At 39.8% G+C, this 15980-nt stretch overlaps 1 protein-coding gene across 1 annotated transcript in view; it reads right to left on the bottom strand.

The window, feature by feature from the left end:
* Positions 1–8324: 8324 nt before the first annotated feature.
* Positions 8325–15980, bottom strand: part of PKHD1L1 (PKHD1 like 1) — a 158517-nt gene continuing 150861 nt past the window's right edge. The window contains exons 77-78 of the mRNA XM_042923667.1: positions 13242–13508; positions 8325–9442 (exon numbers count right to left, since the gene is read on the bottom strand). Coding sequence (XP_042779601.1) covers positions 9432–9442; positions 13242–13508 — 278 coding nt within the window. The 3' untranslated portion in view covers positions 8325–9431. The remainder of the gene's footprint in view (positions 9443–13241; positions 13509–15980) is intronic.

The raw sequence follows: 15980 nt of genomic DNA, 5'->3' as shown, positions 1-15980 counted from the left end.
TCTCGGTGGTCTCCGGGCCCTCACTTCCGCACCCCGCCCAGGTCCTGTCTGGCCCAATAGACAAGAGACTGCGAGTCCGGCGACCGGGCTAAGCCAATGAGCGCCGGCGGGGCGGGGAGAGCGGTGGCCGGCGTGTCTGTGGCAGAGGCTAGGTTACGGGTAGGTTTTCTGTGTCTGTTGCTGGCAGTACGGACTGTTCCGTCTCAGAACGACTGGGTTCCTTCCGTGTTGCTCTACTTTCTGTGCAGAGTTCCTCCGCTCCAACCAAGCCCCTTTTTCGTTCAACCTACAGAATCCCCCTACCAGATGGGATCAAGGGAGAGCAGTATTTAGATTGCAAAATGGGGGAATTGCGGCTGTCTCAGGGTAATTTGGCTGTCGGTAACCCAGGTCTCAATCATTCCTCCACTTTAGGGGTGCGAAACATTTAGTTTAATTCAGGACTTGGCCTCCTCCAAGTTATTGAATTCCCTTTAATTAGGAGTTAAAAAGTGGCACTTAACCTTGTTCCTGCATTTTTTCGTCGCTTGCAGCGCAGGCTAGCCATTCTGCCAAACTATGATTTTCTTTCTTTCTATGGTTCTCTCTTTCAAGTCCGTTTTTGTCCTGTATGCTATTAAAAGGCCGGGATTCTTTGCTTGTTGTGGGCGAGGGGCCGTCAGAAAACTATCTGCTCCACTGTCGCAAAGCAATAGTTTATGTGGTCAGAGGCTGAAAGCAGTTCGTGTTATGTTTTGGTTTTTTATCTCTTTTTTACTACAATCATTTAAGTCACCTAACCAGCACTCACCTACCCACTTACTTTGTAAGTACCCTTCCCACTCCAATCTGTACCACATTTCTTGTAATTTAACTTGTTTATCCCCAAGAGATGAACTGTATGTTTATAACTTTTGCTCTAGAATGATTCTATGTAACTTTGGATACATTATTTCACAGTTTCCTCATCAGTAACATGACCATAATGGGGTGTCTCACCACTGGATGGGAGCCCCCAAATGTGGAGACACGATCAGGTGGACAATGGCCCTGGAGGTGAAAAAATGTGTATGAGGCAGAACAAAGGAGATAGAACTTTCTCAAATACACCACAGGGGAGCCAGGGGACAACACAGCACAGCAGAGGAGAGGCAGAGGGAGAGAAAATTTTCAGCAGCCTCCAAGCCCAGCATGGAGTCTGACATGGGGTTCCATCCCAGGACCCTGGGATCATAACCTGAGCCAAAGTCAAGAGGCAGATGCTCAACCAACTGAGCCTCTCACGTGTCCCTGGGACTGTTTTTAAAGGGGGAAGATAAGAAGGTATGGTGAAGTACTGAATTCTCCCTTTTTTGGTAATTGTGCCTATTTGTAAGCCCATTGGTCAGTTAGGGCCTATGGATATTTTGAGGTGGAACCCCTGATGGGCCTGTCTGTATTCAGCCAGGGGGTCTCTGTGGGCCCTTCTTCTACTCCATTGCTCAAGCCTGTTTGCTTGAAAGCAGCCTGTGCACATAATAGTCCCTACTTCCTAGGATGGCTAACCGGTTCAAAGCTCTTAGGGCAGAGCCTGGCACGTGGCAAGCATACATACACAATAGCTATTACTGCAGCTGCTGCTGTTATACTACTAGTACAGTATTTCATCATCATTCCCAGTTACTGTACCTCCGTAAACCCACTAAATCCTCTGCAGTCTTTTAAACACCTATTCTAACCTTAATCTCTTCACATGCCTATATCCTAACAATGCAAAATCCCTCAATTTTTTTTTTTTTGGATTCCCCTAATCAATAATCCAAAATAGCCTACATCTTGACAAAAACATATTTTCAAAATGTTTTTTCTTAGACACATATCTTTGCTTCAAACTATCATACCCCTATGATATTTTTTATTCTTAAGGGTTTTTTAAATTAAATTTGCCATTTCCAAATGAAACAAAACAAAAGGTATATATTTTTCTAGAAACAACTAGTTACTGAATATTTCTTTTCCAACACAATAACAAAACAAAACTTGTTAAAGATTGCAGACTTGGTTTACTTTGAAAATACCTATGAAATCACATTTAAAATCATCTTCAGTCGTTGACTAGTAATTCTGTAATTGGGAATCACAGCTGCCAATAACTTGGGATCTTACATGGGGACCATCCTTTGGGAGTGTGCAATTTGAAGTCCAGTCTTCCGCCCAAGGCTTGGGTGGGGTGGGAATAGGGACCACCAAATGTCAAGTGGGAGGAGGATAAGGCATAGACTTGGTATATGAAAAATTTTCTGAATTGCCTGTCTTCCATGGGTTGCAGTTAATTCTACCTGCTCTGTGTTCAGACACTTTGCCCATTTTGAGGCTTCTGATTTGCCCCTGCCCAATCCCTAATCACCAACTTGATTTATTCACTTTTATCAACTTCCAGCTCACCATTTAATCTCCCAGTTCAAAGCCTGTATGGGCTTTGTTGTTCTGAGCTCTCCATGTGGGTCTGAGTAGTGTTTTGTCAACTGTCCTCCCATCGCTGCCCAGTAGTTAGGGCAGACCTTGCAAACACAGCCCAGTGTTTCCAGATCTCCCCAACCCAATTCTCTGTGTTTTCACTAAAGGGATGGTTTTTTCCTCAAGCATAATTTTAGACCTGCTGTTCTGACTTGGACTTTAATGGCCTTTTATTAATGAGCAGCTGTTCGTGGTTGAATACAGATTATAAAGTCACATTCATTTCTCGATCAAGCAAAACAAAGCCTTGCGGCTCACAGAGTGACAGTTTTGAATAGATACGTTTGAAAGCAAAGGATTTTCTGATGATAATCTTAATGGATTGTTTTATTGATCTTTCTATTCTAGAGAATCGTGCTTGCTTTCAAAATAATACATTTTAATGTTCTGGAAAATTATAACTTATTTTTTAATATCCATCATCACCATTTAATACATAATATCAGTTGCTTAATAGAGAAGACAGAAAGTCTGAAGCAGCTTTCTTATTTTCTGTTAAAGGAAAACTGACTTTCTGTGAAGGATTTAAATATTTTCCATCACAAATATTACTATAGTATATTCAATTGGTAGTAATTTTTATTGCTAAATACAGGAAGACCCAAGGTTTAAGAATAATTTAGGGTTAAACAACTTAACCTTTAGAAGAGGCCTGGATAGGAATAGAGAAAAATAATCCATGTCTTTTATTAGAAATGGATTCAGGGGCACCTGGGTGGCTCAGTTAAGCAACCCCACTCTTGATTTTGGCTCAGGTCATGATCTCGTGGTTGTTGAGATTGAGCCCTGCATTGGGCTCTGCATTGAGCGTGGAGCCTGATTAAGACTTCTCTCTCTCTCTCTCTCTCTCTCTCTCTGCCTCTCCCCCTCTGCCCTTCTCTCCCACTTGTGCTCTCTCTCTAAAAGGAAGGAAGGAAGGAAGGAAGGAAGGAAGGAAGGAAGGAAGGAAAGAAAATGGATTCAAATAAAAAGATACCCTTAACTCTTCACTTCTGTGTTCCAGTAGTGAGGTTCAACAACATAATACCTCTTTGGCTAATGTCCATGTTGTTATTAGAGCTGTAATATAGTTCAGCTATATTATGAGTTAAGTAGATGTGATCTGAGATCTGGAAATGTAAGGCCATTTATTATTTCTAAGGGTAAATGTGTTAAGATGCCGACAACCAATATAAAGTAACAGTTTATAACACAATCTGTTTCGTATGTGAATTGAAAACTTAAAAATGAAACAACACTGAATGAACAATGAAAGCCTAATTCATTCAGCTGTAGCATGATGGACATTGTGTCTTCAGCCTTAAACACATTTGAGCTTAGTTTTCTCATCTGCAAAATTAGATTAATAATTCCTGCCTTATAGGTTTAATTTGCAAACTAAGTGGCATAATGTATGTGGAAATGTGTTGGAAACAAAGCAATAAGGTCAACGAAAGTTTTATCATCTTCAAGTCTAGCAGAATCTTCTTTCAGCTCACAGCAGGGCATAGTGCTTCCAGGAAAAAGAGGAGTGAATTTTCTGTTACCAGCAGCCAGAAATAGACATGTTTGTTAGTAACATATAAAAAGGGGGAAAGAAGAAGGAATGCTAAATTTTAAAGTTACATTCTGAGTACATCCCTCAACTCCTTTGCCCTTTTGATTTTAAAAACAGAAGGGGAGGGGTGCCTGGATGGCTCAGTTGGTTAAGCATCTGACTCTTGATTTCAGCTCAGGTCATGATCTCACAGTTCATGGGTTTGAGCCCCACAACAGGCTCCGGGCTGACAGTACAGGGCCTGTTGGGATTCTCTCTCTCTCCCTCTCTCTCTCTGCCCCTCCCCCACTCGTTCTCCTTCTTTCTCTCTCTCAAAATAAATAAATAAAAACTTAAAAAAAAAAAAAAAGAACGTGAAAACAGCTGTTACAAGGAAAGCACCTACAACCCTACCTTCTCCATGCTTTTTCTCACTACTTCTGGGATATTGTGCTTCTAATAGTATCTGTTACCAAGTTTTGTCCATTCTTTCTTCTCAGTACCTATCATTTTAGCACACCAGAATTCTCATAATCATCTCTAACTAGTCTTTTGTATTTTATTTTTTTCTTTCCTCCAAATTAGCTTGGTACTTTGCTGTATGATTAATATAAATATTTTTAAAGCTTCTTCACAATAAAGGTCCTGTTCAAAATAGAGATTTGCTGTTGTCCATCAATTCAAATTCACTTGGAAGGACATGTGTCTTGATTGTTGCTTTTTAGTCTCTTCATTTCAAATTGCTGCTCCTGGATCCCCCTGTGACCATGTCTGGCCCTTTAAAATGTGAGACATACCATCAATTCTTATTAAAAACATTTCTCTGTATATACTGCTTCAATATAAAAACTTAATATATTTATTTTCTCTCTTCCTCAGGAGAACTTATATGCATAAAAGGTCATCTGCCTGAATAAATTACTGTAAAGAAAAGCCAAAGGAAAATACTCTTGCCACGTAACTGGACACACAAATAAATATCTTGTTCAAAAGGAATTATTTTTTTCTGCTCATAGGCTCTGAGCCCATTACCATAGCAACCACAACTTGTGTTGTCTAACTGGATGTGAATTTTATACACTGTTATTTGAAATGTTAAGGCAGTAAGCGAAGATAAAGTGCAATTTCTATAATATTTGGAAGGACTTGTTTATCTCAAAAATCTTGTAGAGGAAAAGTTTCATTGTGCAGCCTACTCATTTGTTTAATGAAACAGTTTATTCAACATTGACCATCGGCACAGCGTGTGCTAAGCATGTTAGAGAAGTGAAAAACATAAAGAACACTTAACCTGGAGGAACTTCTCTAATAAAATCAGCTTGTCATGGGTAAACAGAATGCCTGAAAGAACAGTTTTTTCATAGGGAGTTATCTAATTTTAGAATAATCTGATCATCATAATTAGAGTAGTCTATTAGGACCTGTAAGTAAGACAGCTAGAGGCTTGTTACAGCTGGTCAGATTGCCCACAAGTATTCAAATACCTATTGTAACCCCTACAGCAGGTACTTTTCCTTTTGGTCTTACAAATGTGTTTGTAGCTACTCTCTGGAGAGGTGAGTGTTTCCTTCATTGGAAGTTGAACACTTCTTGGCAGCTGGTACTGGCCTGAGGAAGCTGAAAATGCCCACTGATGAACATGGAAGAAGAGTGTGATGGTTCACCTGTTTCAGGTAGGCTTCCTAAACCAAATATGCAATGGATTCAGATCAAGGTTTAAGCACTTCTGTTTTGGAGGATACAGGCAAAAACTTCAAAGATATATGTGATATTTTAAATTATTCTCTTGCCCTGGTATTATCCCTGCCCACATCCCTGGATGGGAAGGATTAATTCCCTGTTCTCTTGTTTCTTTCAAGAATCTTCTGAAACCAGGAGATACGTCGTTTAGGTTTAGTATTTCTGCCAAGTAACAAGGAAACCGTGCAAGAGCAAGGGCTGGTATAGGGCACCACATTGTCGGGGACTCAAGCTCCTTGCAACTGAGCACTCAGGGGCTGGCCTTTGTCTCCCTGGCCCAAGGACACATCTTGTTCCACACGGCAGAAAAGGATGAAGAAAAGGCAAAGCGATGCCTAACAGCCAGTTTTTAACTTTCTACAATATTCCACAAGATTATTTCCAGTTTTATAACTTACTACACAAAAGTTGGTCATTCCTAATGGCAAGGGAGATGGGGAACTAGTCTTTATTCTAGGTGGCCTGTGCCCAGCCTAAGAGTCTATTTAATTAACACTCACAGTGTTTATTACATGCTAGACCTTGTTCTGGTGTAATAAGTCTAATGATTTATTGGGCCAGGGATTGACATGATATAGGCAACATTATGGTACTAAAAATAGCAAGAGTGGCTACCATTTACCACCTACCACCTGTTAGGCACTGTTATTGAATTTCATATACATGCTATCATCAGTCCTCAAATACCACACTGCAAGGTAGATATTTTCCACATTTTACGTGTGAAGAAACCGAGAATGAGAAAAACTAAGAACATGCCTGAGGCCATAGAGGTCATAAAGTATAAACCTAGAATTTGTGTCTTAGACATAAATACGTTTTATGAAAAACTTCTTCAGAATGAAACACTTTCCAGTGCTTGAAGAAAAGTGAGAAGCAGTGAAATGTTGCCACTTGGTTCTGGAGGTAGATCGAATCCTAGCTTTACCATTGGAAGCTCTGTGAACTGGGGCATTTTAGTAAATCTTTTTAGGTTTCAACAGTGTCCTCATCTGGAAAAGGGGACAATGACTTCACAGGGTTATTGTAAGGAAAGAGTCCACATAGAACACTCAGCATATGTCTGACACATAGTAAGCATGTGGTGAATCTTTATTTATTGTTATTGTTAGTAGTATTCTAATTTTTTTAATGTTTATTGAGAGAGAGACCGAGCCTGAGTGGGGGAGGGGCAGAGAGAGAGGGAGACACAGAATCGGAAGCAGGCTCCAGGCTCTGAGCTGTCATTATAGAGCCCCATGAGGGGCTTTGACCCCATGAGATTATGTCCTGAGCCAAAGTCGGACGCACAACCGACTGAGCCACTCAGGCACCGCAGTGGTAGTAGTAGATGCACCGTCTGGGAGTCACTGCAATGATCAAAAGTGATAGAGCTTAGAAAAGAGTAGAAACAGTAGTACAAGACATAAATGTTTTACTTATCAGAAATATAGGAAGACATTCTTTTTTTTTTCTTTCTTATTAACTTATCCTGTTTCTTACATTGAGCAAAGTGGAAGCATTATATTTATTTTTATGAATTTTTCACATCGTGGATAGAACAATCCTAATATACCAGTAAATAGCCACTTCTAACATTAAAAAGTATTTCTAAAAAATTAAAAATGAATTTCTAAGACAGCATTGTTCAAAGAAACATTTTTTTTAAAAGGTGGCCAGCTTATGAATGAAGGCTATTTAAAACCTTTTTGTCTAGGATTCTTAACAGCAATGAGTCCGACACCAATCCATTGCGTGCCTCAAACCTCTGAGCTTCCATAAGCCTAATTAAAATCCTTGTCTCTTGCTTTGGCATTGCAAGCTAGTACATCCAATCCTTCCCCTTTGCAAAGGGTCTCTCAGCATAGCTATTTCCAAAAAACTGCTCTCCAAAAATCCTCCAATCTACTCTTCTGGGCTACCTACTTAAAAAGGTTGTACATCTTTGTTTGGTACACCCCCCCCCCCTTTAAAATGTGTCCTAGCCAAAACTTCTATTTTAATACCTAGTTAAAACTGCATCCCTAGGACCTACAAAATAAATCCAAGCTCCTCTGATGGCATGGCACAGAAGACTGTTGTCTCTCCTTCCAGCCTTGCTTGGTGCCGTTCCTTATGTCAGATTGGTGTTCCAGTAACATCAGACCGCTTGCTGATTTCCCCACATTCCATGCTTCATTTGTCCACTAAACAGCGAATCAGGATCTACTAGTGCTGGATGTTTTGTTACACGGCAGGAAGACATGCTGCATAAGGAGTGCCCTGCCTTCAAGGAACTCACCATCTACTGGTGTTCAGCCTTCGTTCTTGCCACCACACCTCTGCCAGGACTCTCTTCCTTCCTTGGTTCATCTCATGCTTTATTCCTCAACACTCATCTCAGGCATCACCCTTGAGCTGTGGTCCTCACATACTGTACTGCATCAGTGTTACCTTTTTCCAGGACTATTTCCCCAACTACTTTGTGAGCTGGTAGAAAGTAGAGACAGCATCTTATTCCCTGTAGTCTTCTCACTAGAATGTCTCGTATCTAGTAAATGCTAAATAGATTTGACTAGATAGATAGATTTGATTAAATAGATTTGTTCAGTTTGACTGAACAAAATGCCAGATTTATACAAAGATATTTGGATTTGCTACCTGGTAAATGTTTACTATTTTTCTTAACCAAGATTAACAATGATGTGGGGTGAATATACTAGGAAATGGCAGACAGAAGAGAAAGGTCTGAAATTTGTTGAATGTTCGCAGCTGTTCCCAATGCTTCCTTAGTGTTGTTACTTGCTGGAAGGTAACTTTTCTGAGTATCAGCTTTTCTTGCTCTGGACATAGCTACAATGCCTTTATTGATAGTTCTTCCTCAAAATTAAGCATTTCCTTTAGAATTTTCTGAGTAAAAAGTACAATTTTCATAGTATGAGAGCTTTTGGTTAACTTATCTACATTAATTATGATTTTTTTTGCATTCCCTTATTTTATTCTCTTAAAAATACGTATTTCTTGTGCTATAGCATGGGGTTGTAGGAAGCTACACTCATAGCTGAGGCATTTTTGAGTGGGAAGAACGTAAGCAGAGATAATTTGGGCTTTTTCCAAAAGTTTGCTCCAGAGACAACAACAAAAACTCTTAGAATGGTAGCCAGGGTTTGGCAGGCCCAGAAATCCAGGGCGATCTAGAATTTACAGGATTACTATAGATCTGAAAATCAGCAACTTTGTCTGAAAAAGGTATAAAACAAATCTCATTTCTCCAAAATCCTAAGAAATTAGAATGGTTTAGATCATTGGAAATCAGAGCGTCATGAATGGATAAAGGAAGTCAGATCCCCCAGTACATACACAAATTCAAAATGCTTCCAATCTGACCTAAAAGTGGGTAAGTCAAAACTAGACAAGCTCTTGCACACATAAAGGACTCTATGATTTGTAGGTATAGCAACTTGGAGGTGGCATATCTGCTTCCAAATCAAAGATTTCTTAAAGTTTTTTTTTTTTAAATGAAATAAGAACATATGAATATAAGGAATCAAAAGACTTATATTTTGAAGAAATTTGATTTTTGTCATGAAAGCTAATTAGTACATTTTTATATATTATAAAAATATTTTTCGCTTATTTTCTTGAAAACGCTATAGGCTTTTTCTTGTTGCGCAATAAAATAGCTCGTAAAAAGCAGCTCTTGTGTTTTTGTTTTCAGCCTGTTCTTCGGAACAGCACACTTTTAGTTGCATCCTGAAATGTGAAAACAATACAAATATTTTTTTAAGTAGCAGTAACATCTAGTGTGGTTTAAAATATGTTTCATTCATTTAACATTTCTAATATTTCATGGTATGGTTAATAGGGCAAAAGCAGTACTAAAAAATTAGTATTTCAAAGTTGACCATGTATTGTTAGAATCAATAATGCACTCTTTTTGTGGAACTGGGGAGAGACAATAATGGTGCTTAAATTTTGTATTTTTCACATTCAAGATGTCATTTTATTTAGTGGAACTTCATGACTTTCTTACAAATAGAAGTGTTAATTCAGAATGCAAAGTTATAAAAATCCCAGCATTTCATTTCATTAATAGTTGGTATGGTGTGAATGCACCCCACCCCCAAATTCCTACATTGAAAACCTAACACCCAATGAGATAGTATTTGCATGTGGGGCCTTTGGGAGGTGTTTAAGTCCTGAGAGTGGAACCATCATGATGGGATTAGTGTTCTTATAAAAGAGACCCCCAGAGCTCCTGAGGCCCTTCTATCCTGTGAGGGCGCCATCAGTGACCTAGCAGTGGGCCCTCACCTCACCATGCTGGCACCGTGATCTCAGACTTCCAGCCTCCAGAACCATGAGAAATAAATTTCCAGCCTCCAGAACCATGAGAAAGCCACTTAGTCTGTGGTATTTTGTTATAGTAGCCCAAGACTAGGACAGTGGTGTTTAAATCATTTTATGTTTTAATTGAAGGATAGATTACTGAGCGATTATTTAGTAGCAAGGGAGAAGATGATTAATTTTTCTATCCGGAGGAAAAAAGTCCTAAAGAAAATGCCAAGAATAGGGGCGCTTGGGTGGCTCAGTCAGTTAAGCGACTGACTTTGGCTCAGGTCATGACCTTGAGGTTCATGGGTTTGAGCTCTGCATTGGGCTCTGTGCTGACAGCTCAGAGCCAGGAGCCTGCTTTGGATTCTGTGTCTTTCTGTCCCTCCTCTGCTCATGTTGTCTTGCTCTCAAAATAAATAAACATTCAAAAGAGGAAAGAGGAAGGAGGAAGGGGAGGGGGAGGAGGGGGAGGAGGAGGAGGGGGAGGAGGAGGGGGAGGAGGAGGGGGAGGAGGAGGGAGAGGAGGGGGGGAAGAGGGGGGAGGAGAAAATGCCAGGAACAATATTATTTACTAATGACTTGAAAATAGAATTTTCTGAATTTTATATAATTCCAAAGTTTTTGGGAACAAGCAGGCTGAAAGTCAGTGAGGATAATTAGAAAACAATGCATTTAGTGAGTAAATACAAAATGCACAAAGATATACTAAGCAGTAGTTATACCTTATAGTTTAATGCTTCTGAGAAGAAACAAATTCAAGCAGTACCTGTCATGCTATTGTAAAATGGACATCTGGTTTTGCTTCTTTTAGAATTCTGGCATAAAAATACAATAACTTGTGTGCTGATCATTTCCCTCTTGTCCCTTAGTTCTAAACCCACCCTTATTCAGCTATAAGAGGCCAGGACTGAGTCTCTTCAAACCACACTTCTCCCTTGACAGCTGTCTCCTAATTAATTTCTGCCATTAAGAGGAAAGAACAGATAATTCCTGTTTGATCATTGTTCTTGAAACCCCAGCCTCCAGTTTGTTCTGCTACTCCCAGAACCAGCCTCAATGTGTCCCTTCATCCTGACCTTATCTATGTTTAAATTTAAATTCTGGTCTTGGCTTTTATTGCTTGAAATTCTTCAGTATCCTTTTAAATTATTACCCCATCTCAAATTTCTTCTTAAATCTTTCTTTGGATTTTGATTATTACTCAAATATAAGAATCTAATTAGGTATCTTAAAACTTAGAATATTTATCATCTTTTGATATTTGGAGATCTGTATTGGTTCTGTATAGATCAACCCTTATTTTTTAAATTTTATTTTTAATCAGGGTGAAATCCATATAACATAAAATTTAACCATTTTTATTTATTTAAAAATTTTTTAAATGTTTATTTATTTTTGAGAGAGAGAGAGAGAGTGAGTGAGGGAGGGGCAGAGAAAGAGAGGGAGACACAGAATCTAAAGCAGACTCCAGGCTCTGAGCTGTCAGCACAGAGCCCAACATGGGGCTCAAACTCACAAACCGTGAGGCCATGACCTGAGCCGAAGTCGGGCATTTAACCAACTGAGCCACCCAGGCACCCCAAATTTTAACCATTTTTAAAGTGGACAAGTAGCGTTAGGTATGTTCACACTGCTGTGCAACCAATCTCTAGAACCGTTTTCATCTTCTTAAATCTTATCAGTATTCTTTATGTGATACTTTCATCTCATTAATCTGTCAGAAACTCTTCATCATTCCCCTATTAGATCAACTGCAAACTGATTAATACCTGCCAATCTAAGCTTTTTACTGTTTGCCTATATTACCCCAACTCAACATTTCCTCCTATGTTGGCAGGCAGGACTTGTCCCCCTTTTAATATTTAAAATCAACTAAACCACATTTTTAGCACCTATGATAAATACGGTATGTGGTCTTATCTTCTGAGTACTCACAGTTTATTTAGTGAAGGAAGGTAGATTTGAATTTGTGTAAGTTTAATACAAGTATACCACAGGAAAGGCTATAATAATGGTAGAAACAAAGCATAACTGGAGAACAAGGGAGAAGAGAATTACATGTATTAGTGAGTGGGAAGAAAGAAGGGAAACCTGGTGGAGGAGCTGGATCTTCAGCAAGGCCTGGCAGGATGCCATGAGCAGAGAAAGCCCAAAGGGAGGGAATACGTAGGATGGTAAGAATCTTTTCTAGGAATGATTTGTCACAGGAGGAAATCTTCAAAACTGATTTCAGGACCTTTGGTGTTGATTACAATTTGCATGTAGTGAGGAATCTTTGAGGATCTGACATGACAAATCACTACATGACATAAATCTGACAGCTATATGGAGGATAGGCTGAAAGTGAGGAGTTCGGAAGCCAGGAATTCAGGAGGCTATTATAAAAGGTCAAGAAAGAAGTAATAAAAAAGAAGAAGTTGTAAGTGGAGCCCCAAGACTTTAAAGGAGGAACAGATCTGTAACATTATGGATGGACATAGGGCAACTTGAAGGGACGTGGAGCTTGAAGGAAAGAAGCCTAAGAAGTATCAGCCTGAGAGATGAGAAAAATGACCTTGGCATTAGCTGGGATGGGGTACACAGCACCCGGTGGCCCTAGTGATTGGCTCAAGAATGGATGTGTGACCCAAACTAGGTCAATGATACTGCTTTGGGATTTTGCTGAAAGTGTCGAGAAAGACATTTGCTCTTTCTGCATTAGCTGCCGGGCTGGTAGAACGTACATGAAGACACAGGTGGTACCCCTGCCATGAGGTTTGGGGGTGGTCAGTCTGCCTGAGAGTGAATCTACTACCATCAAGGAGCATGGAGCCCAGAGATGGAGAGACATAATTTTTGGATGACATCATGTGAGTGCTTAGGTCTAGTTATAGCAGAAATCACAACTGGATTTCTCAGTTAAGTGAGTTCATTTTACTGCCTAAACCAATTCAAGCTGAGCTTCTGCCCCTTGTAACTGAAAGAGAGCCCACCATTATCTTCTCATTCCCCACATTCCCATATGCCGTCATGTAATGTGAATAACATTTCCTGTAAGGTTGTCTTTATCTCCACCACTGAAGCTATTACTTTCTCAATGGCCAAGACCATGTCTCTGTGTTCCCAGTGGTGTCATGCACAATGGTTGTGCCCTTGATCTCTGTTTAGTAACCATTTACTGGAACCTCAGTATGTGGAGACATATACATACATTACATAAGAACTGAACTATGCTTACCTAGATTTATGTTCAAAATCAAGACTGTGGCCATAAATGTTTCCAAGAGCAACACTCTTCCCATCAGACAGCTAATTACTACAATCACTGTCTGCGCAGCTGTGCCCACAGTCGATGCTTTGCCGCTGCTGCTGTCACTGCTGCCACTGCTGCTGCTGCCACCATTGGTGCCAACACCACTAGCGATAGACTGTGCTGGTAGGCTCAGAGTCCCAGATTCCACCCGGGCAATATCATCCAGTATAAATTCAATCTTATAATTTTTTCCTAGGAAGAAACATCATTATAGAATTTGACTTCCTTTTATAATTTGTTTGTTTTCACACAGACCCAGTTAAGTTTTCATTGACTTAAACGTACTGTATAATTCCTAATGAAGTATTTTTGGAAATTGAGCCAAATAGATTCATTGAAGTATAAACACGCATAGAGGAGGTCTCAGAGTCAGAGTTCCAACTGCCCATCAACTGTGGGCAGGGGAAATCTGGCTAGATTTTCTTTCTGTAGCATCAGTACTTGCTTCTTAGGGGTATCTTCCTAGTGCTCAGGACTAGAGAGAGGCTGCTTAAAATGAGGGACAGTAGGGAAAGGAAGTAAAAATACTGATCCTCTGTTCCATCCCTGGTTACTGGGCCTGCAGTAGAGAAGCCTCAGCCTCAGCTGGGGGAGATGGGGGTGGATACCGAAATACTAAACTTTTTATTTTGAAAAGTTTCAATCACAGAAGAGTTGGAAGAATAGTACAACAAAAACCATATGCCCTCCATTTTGATTCAACAATTTTACTGTTTTTCACACTTCCTTTAAGTCAGATGCTATTTTTGTGTTGCACGATTGTGACCCTTTCTTCTTACTTCCATGCAGACAAGCTTAAGGAAACTTTTTAGATATTTTTAGAATGTGGAACATAAAAAGCTTATCCAAATATTTTTTAATCCATATGTTAAATCTTCCCGGTTTTGAACATGAGATAACCAATATATTTTTCCTTGACATAATTGCTTCTACAACTCCTGCTGTCATTAATAATGGCTACCATACCGAGTTTGCAATTCTTGTCCAACCCTGAAGTTTTCATTCCTCTCCTTCTATTATCTTTTTTTAAAAAAATCATTTCTGTTTTCTTTCTTTTCCTCTCTGTCCCTTCATCCCTCCCTCCCCCTCCTTCTTTCTTCCCTTCCCTTCCCTTCCATCTCCTTTCCTCTCCTTCCCTTCCTTTCCCTTCCCTTCCCTTTCCTTTCCTTTCTTTCAGAGTATAGTTAGATCTTGACCTCATTGTGCTTTCACAAACAATGCCAGTGCATTCTGTAACTTTCAAGACAGACGGTCCTTGTTCTATAGAATTTTCTGCCACCATTACAATCCATGACAATGGCGTATTTAAGTCTTTCCTTTTTTCAGTTTGAAAAAAACTGAAGTTTCGTGGCAGGCGTATTTTTTTCTTAAAATGTACTGTATTTTCAGTATGTTTTATATATACTGTGAGGAAGCCCAAGAGAGCCTTGTGGAGAGGCCACTCCCTGCAGGAGAACTGAAGAACCTAGCTAAAATCCAGAATCAAAACCTTAGGGATATGATTTCAGTCAAGCTATCCCAGCTAAAGCTCCAGACATCACTGAGCAGATATAAGCCATCCCTGTCCAAATTCCTGGCCCACGCTGTTGTGAGCAAGTGAAATGGTTGTTGTTTGAGCCATTAGATTTGGGGCTGGTATGTTATGTAGCAATAAGAACAGAAACAAGCACTTTATATCATATAGGTTGCCAGGTAAACATGTCCCAAATGTTGTTATCCACTAGGAATACTATTTTTTATCCAGATTGCTCAAAGATGCAGATTCAGCTGTTTACTTTATTCTTCTTCCACCCTTTTCTCACTTAATTCTCACATCCCCATTTTCTGTGTGAGAAACCACAACCCATACCTCCTCTCTATCTTGGCCCCTGCTTTGCTTCTTATTGAGCTAAAAGTAGAAGAGGGTGTGGGGCCACACTGTCAGGCTCTCCGCTGATCTGCAAGGGGATTTCCCACTTCCAGTAACTATGGGGGTTGCCTACCAGAAAGAGTTACAAAAACGATGCTTTGTTATTTTTTTCTCATGTGCTTTGTTGTTATTACAATTTTATAGTGGTTAATCTACAAACTAGATAACTGATCTAAAGATAATGAAGAGATGACTGTCGTTGGTGTTCCTTACTATATACAACCAGAGAACTGAGACCGTACACTTGATGAAAGTAAGAAAGTAGGACAGCAGGTAAGCAAGCAGGAAAGAGATTAGAAGCAATGGCTGTTCTCCATAGCAGTCAGATAAATACTTCGAGGGAAGCTTTGCACTAGGAAGGAAAATTTAGTGTATAAAAGGGGAATGATATTTTGTTATCACAATAAAACACCAAAACTTATATTATTGTTTCAGCATTCCAGTGATACTGGTTATTTTGGAACATTGCTATTTGGAAGTGGCACTTTGAAGAACATAGCTTCCAGGTTGGGTTTTTGCCACTGGGTACCATTTGGGTCCACCTTCATGAGGCAGTGGGCAACCTTCTCTTCACCTGGGTTCTTGTTAAGTGCCTCACTTCCCAGAAGAGGATCCCAGTTCTACTACCATTTACACTGACTCAGAAAGACTTAGGCTCTGCCCTTAACCAGCAAGTGTATAGGGCATTCTAGGTACCTGTCTAGGATCACAACTCATTTTCATTTGAGTCCCATCGAACACTGGGTTGAGATACT

Source organism: Panthera leo, chromosome F2 (genome assembly GCF_018350215.1).
Source record: "Panthera leo isolate Ple1 chromosome F2, P.leo_Ple1_pat1.1, whole genome shotgun sequence".
In the NCBI taxonomy this organism is placed as follows: domain Eukaryota; kingdom Metazoa; phylum Chordata; class Mammalia; order Carnivora; family Felidae; genus Panthera; species Panthera leo.
Note: the sequence above shows the minus strand (reverse complement) of the source record. Positions and strands in the feature narration are given on the sequence as shown.